The 19109-nt window shown below is 45.2% G+C and overlaps 1 protein-coding gene across 1 annotated transcript in view; it reads right to left on the reverse strand.

Moving 5' to 3' along the window:
• TMEM255B (transmembrane protein 255B) overlaps positions 1-19109 on the reverse strand; it is a 69407-nt gene continuing 50298 nt past the window's right edge. Inside the window, exons 6-10 of the mRNA XM_009892148.1 lie at positions 17853-17933; positions 13891-13976; positions 10760-10919; positions 5248-5391; positions 1-168 (exon numbers count right to left, since the gene is read on the reverse strand). Coding sequence (XP_009890450.1) covers positions 1-168; positions 5248-5391; positions 10760-10919; positions 13891-13976; positions 17853-17933 — 639 coding nt within the window. The remainder of the gene's footprint in view (positions 169-5247; positions 5392-10759; positions 10920-13890; positions 13977-17852; positions 17934-19109) is intronic.

Below are 19109 nucleotides of genomic sequence, written 5' to 3' on the forward strand. Positions count from 1 at the left end.
CTATGGTGCATATGGTGGAGGCTTTTCTCCAGGCAAAAAGTAAGTTGGTGTGTAGAGGGCTGGAGCATTGGGGGGAAGACCATAGCTGGAGCTGGACTGAGATGGAGGCTGAGTTTCTTCTGATAAAGAAATGTCAGTAGATGATGTTCCTGGGAAATTGCTGGCAGGCTGTATGTAGACAAAGAAAAATACCTTCTTCAGTAAAGGATTACAACCCCATTTACAGCTCTGCATCAAGCGTTTGCCATGTAAGTGCCATACACTCAACCCCCTGATTAAATTTGTCATGCATTGCAGCACAACGCTCACTTCAGTTTTAAAGCACCTGCTTAAGTATAGCCATGATGGTGTCTAGTGAAACAAGACAGATTCCATCTGTAACTCCAGTCATTTTTAATAGACATTGCGCATACAGCAGAACAGGAATTTCTGCAGGAAAAGATGCTCTGGCTTCCTGGGTGAGGCTCTGCACCTGACTGCCTGATTAGGTTACGTGTAGCTGCTCATTTCCAGGCATTGCTGTGAAATTTAAATTATCTCAGATGTAATTAATCTCAGTTATGATACCTGCATAAATGCAAGGTCTTATTCCTGTGCCAAATGCAGACTCCTCTTAAGAGAAAATTCTACAGGTAGGCATGTATCACCCTGTAGGTCTTTCACTTCGGCTGTCTCAGCTATAATGGGGCTTTGGCTGAGAGGGACATGAAAAATAGAGTGTAGGAAGCAGCCCATGTTCAGGAACTAGCAGAGTTTGTTAAAACAAAGGAATGCATGTAGGGACCAATGTTCTGGATAAAATCCTACCACTGCTTTAAACCAAGTTTTGTCATTGATTTCAAGAGGGTCAGGATTTCACTCCTGCCCTCATACGCCAGCACATGCCAGTCCATGGGCTTCAGCAGAACAGCTGTGCTCAGTTCCCCTCAGGTTCAGGCCTAAAGTGCCTGGAATTGAAAAACAAAACAAAACAAAACAAAACAAAAACCAGTAATCATGGATCTATTTCAAGGGAAATGAAAAATCCGGGCAAGTAAACGCTGCTCCCTGCTGCTAAAAAAAACAATAGTCACCATCTAGAAGGCTGCCCAGGGCTGGCAGACCCCATACCACAGTGCCGGGCTTCTCCGTGGGGCACCGGGTCAGCAGGAGCTGCTGCCCTGAGTCAAATCCCCACGGAGAGCAGAATGTTGTCCTGCATTGGTACCACAGGGTGACTTAGTGAGTGAAAACGGGCATATCGTGACAGGAAAGTTGATTATGCCCTTTAACTCTCCAGGTACATTGACAGAGCTGCTAGCAAGAGCAGCTCCAAACATAGTTGTTGGGATTTTGGGCAGTTTGGGGTTTTTTATTTATTTTGGAGTTGTTGCTTCCCTCCCCCCTCAAACTGTAGGCCTTGTTTCCATCCGCCTGCCTGGAATTGCTTCTGTAATCAGTTCTCCTCTGGCAGGAATGACTGGCAGAACACTTACTGCTGTCATCACCCCCAGTCCCGGCACAGCTAATCATTTACCTGACCAGTTGGCAGGCCTGTTACCAAGGCTAGTTGTGACTGAACTGTACCAGTAAGGGATGAATGATTTTGGTAGCACATGCCACAGTAAACAAACCAAATGCTGGTTACATCCTTGTCAAAATGCATTCCTGTTACCACCCTTTTGTTTTTTGCATTTGGCTGATTTCTGCTTGGGAACAAGGAAGCGTGAGGAGCATTTACCACCAGCTCAGGTTGTGGGTTTTTTTAAGACTCTGTTTGCCCCTCCAGCAAGCAGTTATTCAGTGAGACACCAGATTCAACAGAAGACTAGGAATTAATCTGCTCGATGGTGGGAGCCGCAGGTGAACTCAGGTTCAAAGCCTTTGAGCTAATGGAGCTTCAGTCCATGCAAGTAGCGGCAGCGCTTCAGATAGGCATGTTGCATGCCAGGCTAACCCAGGGTGGGATATGTTCCTAGGAGAAGGAACTAAGGTGTGAATTTACTCTGGTTGACGTGAGAGTTCAAACTAGAGTTATTAGCTGGTAGTTGATTGCTAATTTTACTTCATTAACTGGCATCAATTCACTTTTTTTCCCCCCTAACTCTCAGCTGAAGAACGTTTTGCTGCTTTTGCTGTACTGAACCACCAACTCGGGGCAGGTGCAGGGCAATGTGAAATGGCTTAGGAACAGTGTTTAGCCAAAGCCTCAGCGAGCCAAAGGTAATGCTGGGTAGAGAGGTGTGCCTTGGGGCCCTTATGTGGATCTTGGTCTACATGCAAGCAAAAACGTTGTGCCTTCTGAGATGCTCAAGGGCACCCTTGGCCAGCTGCTCCAGAAATAGGTGCAAGTCTCACATAGACCTTGGCTTACATCAGCCAGCCCTGTATGGATGTCTTGCGAACATTAGGCCACGTCAGACGCCATGTCTTTAGGCAACAGAACTGCAGCCCTAGGATACAGGCCTCAGATTTTGATGTCTCAGTTGAAGGCTCAAGACCATAGATATCCGAGCATACAGCATAGGGACATGTAGCAATTGAATCCCACCCCTAGTCACTGGAAAGGCCTTTAGGTTGCATTCATATCACTCACATCATACATCTTTAGCCTGAGATAATCAACATGTGAGAATGCCTTGCTCTCTCTGTGAACTCTGAAGGGTTGACCAGCTCAGGTGGAGTCTCCTACACTGTGGACAACTGGAGCTCAATTCAGCGGCCCACATGTAAGCGTCCAGCCCTTTTGAGATACCATGGGATATCCCAGACATCCACACAGATGTGACATAGGGACTACAGGAGTGACAGCAGGGGCCAGGTGGCTACCTGATCCCATTATCAAGCAGCACTAGATCCCTACATGCTAAGAGCCCCTGTGTTTAGCCAAATTAATCCCAGGCTCAGGGCCTGTAGTTGCCTTAAGGACCAGGACCAGCTAAGCAGGGCTTGTGAAGGCAGCTGGGCACTGCTTGGAGGACTCAGATCGGTCATGAAGACCTTCCTCCAGCCCCATGGGGTCAGCCCACAGCGGTCAAGTAATGGAAGTGGATGATGGTTAAGCTTCTGGCCTGCTTCTAACATTCACCCTTTGCAGCTTTAAGTAAGTTTATTATGATTTTTTTAACTCATACATCAATGCAGAAATTAATTTTCTCCAAACTACAACATAATGAGCTCATACATGCAGGAAGGCAGCTTGCTTTTTTTTCATTATTTTTTCCAGGAAAAGGATTAAGTGCTTTCCCTTTTGGAGCCCAGTGCTTCTTGCTAACCTCTCCTGGCCTGGGGACAGCTGGTGGCGTCTGCCTCTGAATGTTATGAAGGGGAGAGAAGACAAATGAACACACTTAGAAAAAGCAGAAATCTAGGAAAAGAACTGTGTTTATTTTGGAATGCAGTTAAGAATTTGGGGTAAATATGATGTATTTCTGTTTCTCACTGGACACAGGACCGAACATTTACAATTGATCCTCATGATTACTTACATGCATCTTTTCAGCTTAATTGCTTTCTTTCATCTGTGTTTATCCGCTCCTCTCTCTACTCTTGGCTACGTGCTAACTGAACTCTGCAGAACAGCACAGCTTTTTAGCTGAAAGCAAACAAAAAAAGATCTCCGAGTGTGCTCCTTTTTTCCTCTCAAGCCGTGGTCTCCAAAAGTGCCTGGCCCCATTTTTGTTAATAAGTAAGACGTGCCAAGGACTGTTCTCTGGCTGTGAAGCCAACTGGCACAGCACATATCACATCCCTACAGCTGAACTCTTACCGCCAAACCAGTGCAACTGTATGCACACTACCTACCAGGAATGGTCCATCACCCTTGCCGTCTCCCGACCCCTTCCTGAGCATTCTTGGGAGACTGTCAGGTGGTCTGGGCCAAACCCATACCAGGAGCATGCTAACAATTCACTGGTTTGGATGATCGTCGTGTCCCAGTACTTGTGCCTGGTAGCTTATTTGCCCTGAACAGATGTAGCCCAGGAGGCTCTGGTCATGCTAAACATGCCGTATTTTCAGTTAAGAAGTATTGCAAAACTTGTGGTACCCACTGGTCTAGCACTACACAGCCAAAGTATAACAAGCCATTGGACAAAACAAAACAGTATTACTGTGCTTCAAAAAAATCTAAAAACTCCTGTGACTGCTCCAGGGTCTCAGTACATTCAGTTATTTACCAGCTCACCCTACACTCTTCACCTCGCTCTGGGGCAAAAATAAAGCAAACACCATCCTCAGCACCACTCCCTGCATTTTCGAGGCCAGCTCTGGGCTGGATGCAGCACAGGCTTGGAGTACGACTTGCACCTCATCCTTCTGAAGGAGGCAAAGCAGCGTTGACTCAGCTGATGTTGTATCCCCTCCCACAAGGGCAGAAAGCTGCACCTCCGACAGCTTTCTCTCCTGCATTCAGGCCAGCTGCCTCTGGTCAGTAAGGCTCACCAACCTCTGCCAACTGCCACAGCAGCTCTGTACTTGTCCCCCAGCGGTGGCCTGTAGCAGATGCTGATAGGAAGCTAAAAGAAAAAGGGCTCCATCTTTTGATGAGTCCCCCTTGGTTCTTGTGGCAGGCAGCCATTTGGGGACTTGTTGGGCTGCAAGTGACACCTGAATCCCTGTATTTAACAGCAGCTGGTGTTCCTAATCCTTAATTTTTACTCTTCCACAACGTCCTGCGGCATTTGAATCTTGTCTGGTGTGTAAAAACACTTCCTATTTCTGGCTTATCTTGCCACCTAATAGCTTTACTGGGGCAACGAAAACTTTTTGTGATTAGGAATAATCAGTAATATCCACCCACAATTCTTTCCATATCACTCAGTTTCACAGACCTCTTATTTCCTCCCCTTTCTTGTCTCCTTTCCATCTGATGAGTCCTCATGTACTTTTCTCCATATTAAGAGTAAAGTGGGCTAAGGTGTGTAAACTTTTCTGACGAATCCTGTGTGTATCAGATGCTTCCTTTGGCTTCCCTGATGCCTCTGTTGGGGCTTTATCTTGCCCAACATGGGGGCTGTGTTCATCTTCGTGACTACTGTAGCGCAGCTCTGATCCCACATTGGGATTACTGGTCAGCAGACAGAGTCCAAAGGACAACCAGAGAAAGGCTGAGATCTGAGAACAGGCCCAGAGATGAGTCTGTGAGTTGGGAACTTCCTTGCCTCCTTTCAAACCCCCAGGAGTCAAGATCTACCACTGCAGAGTTTGTACTGAGTAGCAGCTTATGCTTTTCGGATGGAGTAAGAAGGATGCCATTTTGTACTGTACCTGAAGAGGTAATGGGTAGGATGGATACGTAGAAATAGTTGCTGCAGAAGGACAAAACCCGGCGTATGTCAGGATCTGCTGGGCAGGATTGTACAGGATCTGAGGAGGAGGTGCAGCACTGAAGGCAATTTGGGACAGAGGTACCTGTTGAGCACAGAAGACAACAATATATCAGCACAGCGCAGAGGGGGCTGGAGCAGGAACTGGTCCTAACACATGCAAGTAAGCAATTTAACAAGTTTCTATTTTCCAACACAATACCGGTACTACAGAAAAACAAGAAGCAGACAGAACGAGAGGGTGTATCTGTAATAAATTTTCTGACCAGAAATACACAGCTATTTTAATCTTCTTCCCTTGGAAAAAGACTGCTGGTGCTTCCCTAGCACCAGTTACAGAAGCACTGGCAGGACTCCAAACCCAAGACACCCTGAAGAGCACAGCACACAGCTTTGACCGCCTCTTCTTATTCACTCCAGCACCAAACACCCAGTCCTTCACAATCTGCTGCAGACTCCTTCCAATGGCAACTACCTGGTGCCCTGATGTCTTTTCTTTCGGCTTTTCTATGCAGATCTACAAAGATCTTCCTTTCCAGACCACTTGCTCTTCTCTCACAGCTCCCTCTCCCTCATGAAATGGAGTTTGCTGCTGGCTCTCCAATACCACCCCCCACGTACATATCTCATTCCTACTGCATAAAATCCTTCATCGTATCCTGTGGTTTTACTGGCACGTCCCTTAACTGCAATGTGAGATGAGCTTTGAAGGAAGAAGTAATAGCTCATATTAAACCAGCTAATATAACTGGGGGAGAAAAAAAGAAGAGCAAAAGCTAAATGTGAAAGGGGGCTTGTGTTAAACCCTAAAACCTTGTGCTATATAACCATTTCTGAAGGACAGCAGAGCTCCGTGAAAGATTTTCATGTCCCTCTGCTTTGCAAAGCAAGACAAATCCAGTGGTTTCTTTTCTCTCCTTTGTTTTTATTAGCAGATTCCTCTACATGAGAGCATGGAATTTTCATTTTACTGAAATAATAAAATATGGCGGTTGCCAGACAAATGCTAAAAGCAGCAGCCAGGATTTTTTTTTTGGCATTTCCTTTCAGATTTATCAGTGAGAGACATAAACCACTGCATCCTCTGCAGATAGTGTGAGATCTCTCTGTGATTGAGAAAGAGGTATGTTAACTGTGTTTGTACGTGGAAAACATTGTCTATGTCACTGATGTACCTCATGAGGCTACCTCACAATCTAGGCCTTACCTCTCTGGAGAAACTTAGCACCCCAGGAGCTGGTGCAGACAAAGTCTGGGCTCAAAAGCAGAGAGCCTATTTCATGGGAGAAGGCAAGTCTCTCATCTTTAAGGTACTCTCCTCAAAACACCTCCTTTCTACTCACCCTGCTGGGTGGATATGGTGGGGAGAAATGGAGAGACACTGCCTTTCAGACAGGAGCAGTCTCAGACCCAAGGATCTGGGGCCAGCGACATGGCCCACCCCATGCCCTTCCTCGGAGGAGGGAGGTCCAGGCGGGGTCAGATGCTTCTGGCCATGGAAATAAATGTGGCAAGAAACACTTGTTTTGCCCAATATGTGAAGCACAGATGCCTGTTCTGCATCTGTCACCAGCTTTCAGGTGTGGGTCCCTTTGGGTGCTGCTGTCCTCCCAAGAACCTCTCTCAATCCTCTTCCACTCTCTCTGCCCAAAGCAGCAACACTCCAGTTGCTAAGGATGAACATCACAACAGTCCTAAGAAGACAGGTTTGGGGAGACATCCACCCCAAATGCACTCAACAAAGCACCTTACTATCAGGCTATCTGGTCTCAGCCTGAAGCCAGCAATGATTTGCAGGTATTGAAGCTGGTTATCAAGTATTCCAGCAATGGCACTATGTTAAATTAGTCACATAAAATACAAGGGCAGGTGGAGACATTTTAAACTGAAACACCACCCATGTCAAAGAGATGAGGAGCTGTGAACTGGCCAGGGAGTGCTGCCAGTGCCATGGGAGGGCTGGGAAGCCAGGGGGTGGCCGGCGGGTCTGTCTGGCCACCCCCTACCCGGCCAGGCACACTGCTGCTCGCTGCGTGCTGGGCTGTGCAGTGGCAGAGCAAGGCAGGTCACCTCGTGGATCCAACACGGACCTGCCTAAGCGTTTATTTCTGAGCTATGGCTACCTCCAACGTCAGACTGCACCTTTGGTTGCACGAGTACTAAGACATGAATGCACTGGCAAGTAGTTCAGTAATTAGGGGTTCATTTTGTTTTCCTTTTCAGGGCAGGGGGAGGGAAAAAGAGAGGGGATAAGGGAATGATATTTAATCTGTTCAGATTCCGTTGAGGACTCCAAGAAGGAGATTAATTGAAAAATAATAATAATTAAAAAAAAAAAACCAGCAACCCCTCCACAGGATCAGCCATAGTTCTGATTAATGCAACCCTGAACTCAGGGCAGGCAGATTCCTTGGCAAGGTGTGTCAGGAAAATATCTACAAGTCATCAGATGAATACCAGGGCAGGGATGGGAGTTTCTAGATTAACTCTTAGTACCAGCAAGTGCAGTTTTCCATGCATTTCTTTACCTCTGTCTTCTGTAAGAAATAATCAGGGGGTTTTAACATTTTGGATACTCCAAGTATGTACTTCTATTTACATAATATTTTAACCTGCTTTTTGTTAAAGGTGACTTTAAGGTAATTGCCTAGTCATTGTCCTATACCCAAGCACACAGTAAATTTGAAGAGGAGGGTACCATCGTGACCGCTGCAGCTCCCCCAGCACCCAGAAGATCAGAGCGGACAGCCCCACGGGTGACAGCCAACACCTTGGGGGTCAGAAGATGATAAAATGTTCCCACTGAGCCAGCACGGACCTCTGGCAAGCAGCAAAACCACAGGGAACGTGCCAGGGTCTGCAGCGAATTTGTCACAAGAAAGAAAACCCACAACAAGCAAAACAACACTTCTTCATTTTTTTCTGTCCAGGAAACGTGATGGGTTTAGAGGACACGCCACTATTTTGCAAACTCTCCCATTTGTAACATGTTTTGGCTGCCAGCATTCCCCAGAGATAAACATGATGTTTTTTGTTTGAGTAGTCAGCCTGGCCCTGTGTTTTCTGGAAGTCAACCTAGGAGCAATGCCCTGAGGCGTTTCAGCGGGATTTGCAGCTCTCCCTGCAAAATGCCAGTGAGCATTTCTGTGGGAAGGTGACATCCTGAAAGAAAGAAAGAAAGAAATTTGTTCTCCCACACATTTTGCAGTTTTCTTTTCTTATTTCAGTCCCATGCCCCTTTATCTCCCTTTTCTGCTTGATGTTTTCTTCGCCCCCATCTTCCTCCAAGAGTTACTTGGTTCCTAATGAAAGCGAGCAGATTAGCAAACCAGCTCTGGTCTGTCACTCAAAAGGACCCTGAAAAAGCAAAGGCAGAAGCAAGGAGCAGCCATTGCATTTTGGATTGCTGCTTTAGTAGCTCTTTCACAAGCATAGCATGGATCCTGTGCTAAGGCAACCAACGCAAACTCATCTTTCCCTTAAGCTAGTGAGGTGTTTTTTTCCACTCCTGCTGCAGAGGAGGCATTAAACAGCTTATTCAGATCAAGTTCTTAGCTGGAACCCCAACAGACACACTCCAGCCGAGCCCAGGGTGGGGAAGCTGCCTGTCCACTGCTGCTGTCATTTCCTTGCACAGCTTTATGTCGCCTGGTCAGAGGACACAGAATTTGACACAGGCTCTTCCTCTCAGCACAGGGAACATGCAGGTCATGGACATCCCAGTTGCCCCAGGAATGTCTCCTCAGTTTGGCATCCCGTGCTAGCAGTGCAGCCGTGGCCCCCATGCACGACAGAAATGTGCCTGGGTTGGAGCTCACCCTGCTATGAAGCATCGGCCCAAATCCCATGCAGGCCTTGGTTTGCGTGAGACACATTAGGTGGACTCGGGCTCACTCTCTGCACCATTCCCCATCTCAGAGGAGCACTAGCAACTCCCACAGCTGCCCTTGGTGGAGGCACTCGCACCCATCTGCCAGACAGGGGAAAATACTTAGTAGCTCTGGAAAGCTGCAGTGCTCCACCAAGGACTTACTGTAGATGATGCCTGCCTTCCCTTCCTTATGTAGCTGCTATTGCCTTCGTTTCCCACTGTGGTTGTTTCTCCTGCCCTTCTGCCATTGCTTCTCTCACAGGGAGGGGATGAATTAATCTGGGAAAGCTGCTTCTGATCTCTCCTGTCAGGCAGCCACAACTCTTTACTGGCTGGCTGGCTGCAATTTGTTGCCAACTCCTTGCAAGAGTCCCCTCACATAAAGAACGGCTGCACATTTCTAACATGCGAAGGCTCAGAGTGCTTGTTTGCTTATTTCCAGCAAATGTTTTGCAACTATTAACAAAGATGAATTTCAAATAATTCATATGGCCCTGCTCTGTCACATGATTTTAAGCACCCAACACATGTTGTAGATAGCCTGGACATACTTGCTAAGGGATGCTGAGCGGTCAGAGCAGGGCCTGGATGGCCTCCAGTCTGACTGTGTCCTTGGCACACTGTCTGCCCCGCTCAGTGTACATCTCACCCGGCTCTCTTGCTTTCTCTTCCCTGCTCCATCCCTCTCTTACTTCCTTTCACCTGTGTTTCTATTTACTTTTCTTCTCTGGAATAGCCACCAGAAACATCATGGATCTAAGGTGACCTGTGCTGCTATCACACCTCCCTTCTGCTCCTGCATTTCACCTCCATCCCCATGCCTCTGCCCGCTTAGTATGGAAGCTCTTTGAGCTGGGACCATCTATTCTGAGTGCGTAGTAAATCACGAGCCACTTGGCTGGTTGTTAGGACTGCTTTAGCAAATATGACCACTGACAGTGATAATCCCAGGAACAGCTCCTGCACCCTTTTAACATGTCAGAAAATCGAGGCAGATGAGGCACCGTGCCACAGAATCCCTTCTAGCACACAGCCTCTTCTGAATGCAGTGGTGCACATCAGCACAACATGGTGGTGTGGCACAGGCAGCAGTTAGAGGGTGGCATTCCTTAGTGAAACAAAAGAGGAGGTTAATGTGACCTGAATAAAACTGTTTAAATAAAAACTGGACTGATACTTCACAGTTAATCCCCGTTCTTGGGAAATAAACTATATAAGGTTAAATAGTCACACACAGGACTTGAGTTGTCTATGTTAGCTACAAACTGGCACCCTCAAACTCTGTTCAGTGCTGAATTAGAAGAAAAAAATAAAAGAGGCCACTAAGTGAATTGCCAGCATCTGTTCACACAGCCGCCTGTTTTTTTCCCTTCCGTTCATGTATAGACGAGGTTTGACCTACTTAGCTGTGAGCAGCTGGCAACAGCTTAGCCTAAAAGATGTGACTCCAGACTCCCATATCACACAGGAAACATGTTTAAAGTGCCTCCTTTGTACACTTATGCTTCCTTGGTTTTAATGCACTTGATAACACCAACAAGCACAGAAGTCCTCACATAAGGCAAAAGACTGTGAGCCTTACCATGTCTTTAAATGCCCCAAGAATGGCTGCCGTAATAATCCCCAGAAACAACCCGATGATGTTGAGGACTGTGGAGGACCACAGCAGCCTATACAGGTGAATCACGTCCTGACAGCTGCTCACGCCGAGAAATTCATAGTAGCTGGAAGACTGCTCTGAACTGAAAGGGAATGCAGACAACGTCACTGTTGTGGGAATGGTTTTGCACATCATACAGAGCATCAGAGGATACAAATCCCTCTTGCTTACTTTCCTCTTTGGCAAAGTACTTCATCCATGCTCCCACCAAACACTGCTCAGGTGAACTGGAGAAAGCTTTACTGTAGACAAAAACCGGCTCTGCTAATGCCAGCATTAAACATGCGGTCCCACTAATACCAACCCTAGATCAGTGTTGTGCACCCACACGGACTCTTTGTTTTTGCTGAGGGTCTCTGAACACAGGTATGATTCTGGCACACGGATGCTGCCCTTGTCATTCAACTACCAGCTGAAGCATGCTTAGCACTGCTTTTTTTTTCCCCAGCTCACCTGGAAATCCACTGGCATCTCTGAAACTGGGGAAGGCAAGTTGCTTAAGCATTAATTCAACCACAGGAAGGGAGATTTTGCCAGCTGGCTACATTTGTTTATGGTGTCTGTGGTTCCAAATTAACAGTACAGTTTAAAGAAGTGCCTTTACACTATGCATTGTATTATCCAGAAATCTTTGTTTGTTTATACTTCTACAGTGCATCGGTTATTGTAAATCAGGCATGTAGTGAAGTCAATCCTTACTGTCTTGCCAAAAGTCAGAAATATCCTACTACAAAATTTGAAACCACAGTTTCCTGCAGTTCTTCCAGCACCTGCCTTAATGCTAGCCCACTAATGAGCTCCTAGAGCAGCTATTTGAGTTGGAGAGATTCTTTAAACACCAAGTCTGTTTTTGCACTCAGCTTATGGTGCTTACTATTCTGTTTCTCCATCCCCAGCACATGGGGCAACAGTGGAGATGGTGGTTAGGGAAAGCTCTGCAGGGGAAGGTAGCAGTGTAGAGAAACCCACATTTCTGGAAAGAACCAAGCCAAGCACAGGAATTCCTGGAAATGCCCAATCACTTGTTGTGGGGCACAGTTCTGGCATTGCAGATCCACTAGTGTTGAGTTCATTTGGGCCCTACCATGAGCCCAGACATTGCTTAACTAAATAAACCTATAGCTTCAGCTGCCATGAGGCTGAGGAAATCTGAATTGCGATCCTGCCTGTGTACCGGTCTACTGTATGGCTGACACCAAGTCACTGTGTGTGACTGTGTCTCCTCCTACTTCTCTGTAGCCGTCCTATGAACTGGAATTGCCATGTCTGTAGAGCAGCAAGACTGCTGCTTTACTCTGGATTTGTCCATGCCAGTGCCATAAGATCTTGCTGTCCAGTGTGGATGGCTGACAATGGCAGAGCACACGTGTTTAAATATATCATTGAATACTGTCACAGCGGTGATCAGTCCCAGGTGTTTCAGATAAACCCAATGTCTTAGGAAAACGGCACTGAGGATCTCCATCTGGACGGGGAGTATTCTTGACCTCTCCTTGTTGTTACCTTATGCTTTAAGCAGCAGATTTTCAGTTACTGTATTTGATAACCCTGAATGTTTTCACGCCTTTAAGACCCCTGTTCTTTTCTATACAGCATTGATCTGTTTGATCCAGTGTCAACATGCAGCAGTTAGTTGTGTACCATGGAAGAAAGCGTTCTCAGTGTAAACACACTGCATTGCAACTATGATGTTCCATTATTTGTCTATCATAGAAAAGGTACCAAAGTTGTGCATGTTCTACCTGTCCCACATAATTTATTTTGTATACCTCCATCGTGTCCAGATTTAACACTTCTTACACAAGCAGAAGACTCTAACATTCATAGGGGATTTTAATCCACACCATAGACCTGCACTCACTTTGTGTCTCTTATGTGCATGAGAAATACGCACAGTGGCTACAGAAATCCCTGTAGTCCCAAATTTCATTTTGCTTCTCTAGTTGCATTAGGATCTGGGCAAGAACGACTCTTATGCAGAAGCCTTGTGTAGAAGCCTCATTGTGCCAGCCTCATTCCCCTGCACCTAAAATGTTTATGTCTGGCAGCAGGCTAGCAAGGGCTGACAGAGGACTGGGTTTTTTCAGGGCTGCTAGCATGTGAAAGGAGGCGAAACCAAAACAAAACAGGAGATGCAGGAAGGAAGGGAGATGAGAAATGCATAGAGGGAAAGAAAGAAGAGTAACTGTGGGTGAACCGCAGAAGGTGGCAGAGGTTGCATGAGAGTGCATGGTAAGATGATGCTGAGGTGTGCAGAGGGTGAGTCAGGCAGATCATCTGCTCTGGGACATTCTCCCCAGTTTCTTGTATGTGGCAAGACATGATGCTGCTTGCAATTGAAATCTCTATGTGCCAGGTGGCCAGACAGTTGTGCGAGTTCATTTCATCTGTATTCCACATTATAAACCCTTGGACTTTGCTGTAATATAGGCTTCCTAACCACCTTTTTCACTCCTGTTAAATCGCTGCATAGCAACTCTGTGCCAGCCTTCAGCTGATCCCATAAGCATATCCAGACATTTCTTCTCTTATCTTCTGACATCTCCTGCTTTGGTAATGATGAAGTCAAATGGACAGCTTCAGAAAACACTCACAAGACCCTCTGTATCTGTCCTATGACAATTTAGCAAAATCCCAAGCCTACAGAGGCTGTTGCTAACAAAAGAGGTCTGCATATGCCTACAACATGATCTCTGCTCATGGGCACCTATGTTTCTGTTCATGAAATCTAAAAGGCAAATTGCACTGCAAAATCAACAGTAAATCTTGACAGGGCTATGACTGAGTGGTCGACTTTGATCACACAGCAAAGACCTTATGGGCATATTTAAAGAAAAAGAAACTGAAACAATGCCAACACTAACACGCAACCCCTGACTTCTTCTCTGCTGGTGTCAGGACTTCAGTCACAGAGGAACTGGATTGCTCAGCATACAAGCATCTTGTGTTGCTTCTCCAGGCCTGAGGCCTTCCCTCGCCTCCCCCATCATTTAAGAGGAGGGACAAACAACCAAGGATTTCTCAGAGGCCACTGACTGCACACAGGTACTTACTTCTCACAGTTGTACAGGTCACAGCAATAGCACGTGTTACTCTTTACTTTCAGCTGGCACTTGCTGTTTAAGGTGTAACATGTCACCTGCCAAAAAAGAAGAGACTGACTTTTACTCTCAGTGTTTCAGTGTTGTGTGAATCATCCTACTGACCACAAAGAAACAGCTACTGCAGTGTTAGGTTTTATTTTTGCTTGCTGTGCAGAAAGATCCTGGGATTCCAAAATACCCCACTGCAGGGCAGAAGGACATCCCTGATCGCCCAGGAGTTTCACCTGGGACATCAGCCCCTGAGTCTTGGGGCTGCCAGAGTTTTCAAGCTGCACTGCTGGTGCTATTTTGCTAAGACCCAGTGTCTGCAGCTGTGAGATGTGCATCCCTATGGCTGTGACACAGGGACCATTGGTCTTGAGAGATACACCACAGCAAGCCACTGAAGTGGGTAAGAATACCACCACTCCATTGTAGTGGGTAAATGGGCAAAGAAGCCAATTTATCTGAACAGCTGCCAATAAATGGGAGCTCTCTCCTTTCAGTACCACCCTCCTGAAGAAGGAAATAATTAGGAACAAGAAGAAGAACAATCTCCAAACCCACAAACAAAACCGCTCAGAAAAGATCCAAGCACTCCAGCAAATAAGTACCATTTACTGCAGGCTCCTAAATAGAAAACTGAAAAGGTTTATTTGTGTCTGCAGGAATTACGGAGATGGACAGATGTTAGAACAATAAAGGTAGGCACACGTAAGCCACTCTCTATCCAGACAAAAAATCATTTTAATGACTCCTTAAGTGTGCTAAGCATTAATCACTTCGATGTGGCCCTACAGACCAACTGAAATATTTTATATATAAGGCTTTTTTTTCCCCTGAGATTTTTAGCTTACTGACTTTGAAATCCTGGAGAACTGTCAGGTTTTAAAAGCTAGCAGGTCAGAAAATACATTCTTTCTATAGTTTTTATTTTGATAGAAAAAATGTACTGTAACCACTGAGAAGTATTTTGTTCACAAAATTACTGAATGGAAAATTCCTCATAATGAAAAAGTAGAAGGAGCATGCTTGGGAACACATGCCTGCTTTTGAAAAGCTTCTGTCAGATAGTTTGGCTTAGCCATGAATGTGTTAGTCTGTGGGATAGCCTCCACAGGAGATGTCAAACCAGATGTTTCTCAGCTCCTGAGTTCTGGATTTGTGCATCCTTTTTAGTGTGAAAACTGCCACTGTTGATGAGTCTGTACTCCTCACGTGTTTGTTCCCAGCAAAACGGAAGGCCTTAAACACACACACTCAGCAGCAGAGAAAGTTCATCTTGCAGCCGGTCTCAGACTTGCCGTGCTTGTCCTTAGGAGGATTTGCTTCAGCAGCGGAAGTTGTATGACAAAGTTAAAGTTAAAAGGGAGTTAAAATGATGCCTTGGGATTGCTTTGCTGCCCAGGACAAGGCTATACCTGTGGTTAGTGCCTCATACAAATCAGCTCTTCTGACCAAAAATGGAAGTTAGATTATAAAAGGACAGTCTCAGTCTAGGTTGCAATCTGGAAATGGAGCTCACAGTTTGACAGACACATCCCACTTGTCACAAGAATATTTCACCCTGAGATAGAACCTCATTTCACCAACCTCGTTCTGCTGTGTCTGAACTTACTGAAATTTCACATAAGGGCTTTGATGGCCTGAAGTCCCATTCAGCTGCAGATATCCTCAGCTTGAGCTGCAATTTACTGCAGAAGAGGAGCACGCTACCGTCAACAATTGCATCGGCTTAATCGAGATCCAGCTCAGAAGCGACTGAAACATCGCACCTGGCTACTTCTCAAAGCAGTCTGAAAACCAATCCTGGAGCAGAGTGTGCCAATGTGTCTGCTACCACAGCCATTTTGTTGGGACACCCTAGTGCCTTTGCATAGAGTGGAACTTACGACTCTGGGTTTGACCTCTTGTATGTGGTCAAAAAGGCCCTGCAGAGTTAAAAATACCCTTTTCCCATTACCCATGAGAGGGCTTCATAAGATGGAGTGGGCTGCTAAAAAGGTGGTTTGTTCTGATGCATGGCTTTGGGGACACTTCTGATAGGAAATAGAAGTAGTTTTCCCCTCTCCAAGCATCAATAAGGCCAGTTTGCTCCTTTTTACTGCAGAAAGTTAGAAGTATAAAAGAGGGAGATCAGCAAGAGCTTAAACATGGTTTTAGCTGCTTCTAGACTACAAAGGCATATTAAATTATTGGCCAAGGGAGTTACTGTAGCTGACTATTTTTATCACTGCATTTTTAAAACATGCAAAGAGGAAGACACTCCTTTTTAGGAGAACAGTGAATAAACCAAAATAAACAAACTACTGTGTGATGTGAGCAAGGCTGGTGAAAACTGGCCATTTGTGGGTATTGTGCATGCCAAGACCTATTATTTCATTTCAGTGACCAGACATCTAGTTTTTTTCATGTTCTGGTTCTTTGTGCCTGTCTATCCCCTCAACACAAATTGAAGAGATGTTCTCACCTCATGGTAATTGCAAGAAAATCAAATTCTTTATGCTTTGAGCAAAGAGAAGAACTGAAACAGGCAAACTGCATGAGCTGGAGACCACTCACAGGCTAGAGATGGCAAGCAAAAGGAAACTTGCACTCAGTAAACAATCTGTCTTCCCAGTTAGGTGTTTGCCTGGCATGCAGAGCATGTCCCCTGCTCACTAGCTGGCTAACTTTGGAAAAGCAAAAGCCAAGTTCAAATGCCACAGGTCATTAACTCTGAATTAGCACATGTTGACTCTAGATCAGTGGCCAACCAGACAAGAATGTTATTACAAACTAACTACACTTTTAAAAGATACGTTGTGTTTTGGTTTGTTGTTTGTTGTTGGTTTTTTTTTTTTCCCAGAATAGAGCAAGGAGCTCTTTAGACATTCACAGAATCTGGAGAGCTGGGGAAACCCATCTGGCCAGAAGCCCGAGGCTGGGGTCACCTGCAGGGAGTTGTCATCAGTGTGACACCAGCTACACATGTATTACAGGAATTAGAAGCATTTCTTGGCCCATGTCTGTGTCTGAGTGTGCATGCACACCTTAGAAGAGGATGGGATAAAACTTACAGGAAAAGGTATTGCCACAGATGGCAAGTTTGGGTAGGTCTTTAGGCAAGGAGTTCAATTAAATATTTTTGTCATCCATTTTCTGGAATCAACAATGGGGTACCCTAGCAGCAAGATTTATGAAGTATTAGATGCTTAGCCTGGTAATATACTTTGCTGAGCCATCTAAAATTAGTAATGATAACATTCCCCATACACTTTTTCTTAGCCATGGAAGGAATGGTGATGAAGGACATCTGGCTTCTTTTAAGTTATACCACTGTTTAGCTGTTCTCAGTCCTGCTCTGCTTGGTTTTCTTCTCACTCCCACCAATTTATCACAATAATAAAATGAAAAATAGGAAAACAAACTAAATCTGGACTTCTCAGGAGGCTAGCCATTTTGGTACGGGCATTTTTCTGACCATGTTAATATCACTGAGATAATAAAAAAGCTGCATTCAAACCACTGACAATCTTGGCCTGTGCTGGATAAATACAGAGATTTGAAGTCTTCTGGACAATGCAAATGGATTCATTTAGATATTTCCTATTCCACTTGAAGTCTACAAAAACCTCCTTAGAGAAAGACGCCAATGTGACAAATACATCCCAGACAGCTATTATACAGTACAGATGAACTAGGAATCATTCCAGTCCCAGAGTAATGTACTGGATAGAAACACTGACGATGACTCAAAACCTCACTGGTTGTAAGGATTTGCAATCATCAGAGGCTCGGACACGCAGGGAGTCACTCGTGTGAGGAAAAACAGTAGGGTTTCTATCAACTTGTGACCTACATGCACAGGCATACTCTCCAACACCTGCCTCCCTCCTCCCCAGCCCCTCAAAGCACAGCAGAAACAAACGGGATGAGGTGAGTTTGTTTACCTCTGTCTGGTAGGCATCATATAGGAATCCTATTCCACTTGAATAAAACTGGCACCTTTTGTTATACAAAGGTCTGGGTTCCTGTAAAGAGAAAAATAGCCCAAAAAGTACTCAGTCTGGAGGAAGTGTGAAAGCACCATGTCCCATGTACCCACGGCAGATGCTTACAGCTCTGTGGAGCTGAAGCCAATGCAGACACTTGGGTAAGCAGCTCACACCCCCCACCCCCTCCCGTGTTGGCTTTCTTTCCAAGGATGACCCTCCTCAAAGTTACATTTTCCTTCCTCACTCTGCCACTAAGCTATGTGAGTATCATTTGTTTTCCTCTGTACCAGTCACCTCTTTTAACAAGACATCACCCCTGGCATTTAACCACTTCCTTCCCTGATGTCAAATATCACTGCTTTATGAGAATGGTCCAGTTATTCTTTTTCCAGGTACAGTTTCTTACCTAGCACAAAGAATTATTTTGCTATTTGTCTTCAAGATATGGGACTTTCTTTTTAAAGGATTCAACAATGTCCATAGTGAAAACAAATTAAAATATCTAATACTTTAAGTATTCCACTTACAACACATACTTCAAACCCCAAAAGCAAAACAAAGAATAATGAAGAAATGAAGGCATAAAGGGGAAGTAATCTGCACCAAGTTTGTTTTCGCCTTATTTTTCTACACTTATTGCAAAAGATGCATTCACTGCTCATATTTCATATTTTGCTTGTAACAGTTCCCACAAGTTGATATAAAGGAAGAACACAATGAAATATTCTTGGCCACATGGAAGACGTGTGTTTCCAAACTTGGTGAATAGCTACTTGAAGGCTAGAGGGTGCACACCTCAGCTAGTTTCAGGACTAGACCATATTTGCCTCAGGGGGATGACAACTGAAGAGTCCTCTGTGATCAGAGGTCTATCCCAAATCAAAGTGTGGGAGTGACTTCAGAAGCACTCAGGTGCACTCCAGTATGTAAGTTAGACCACTTCCAGGACAGAAGATGGAAAACCATTATATGCCATCCCCTCTTTCTGTGCTAACTTACAAGCAAAAGACTACTTAAGTTGTTAGCAGAAATCTTTGTGGATTAACTTTCACTGCATTTTAAAGCTTTATGACCCATCCAGGAATAACCCAGAAATTGCAGAAAGATCTGTACTACTTAAGATGACTTCTGAGTGTTCAACGCTTGTTGGATAATGAAGTGTGAACTGTATAAATCTGCTGACCCAAAATACATAATCAGTAAAACTGCAGC

Source organism: Charadrius vociferus, unplaced genomic scaffold, assembly GCF_000708025.1.
Source record: "Charadrius vociferus isolate BGI_N301 unplaced genomic scaffold, ASM70802v2 scaffold218, whole genome shotgun sequence".
Lineage (NCBI taxonomy): Eukaryota > Metazoa > Chordata > Aves > Charadriiformes > Charadriidae > Charadrius > Charadrius vociferus.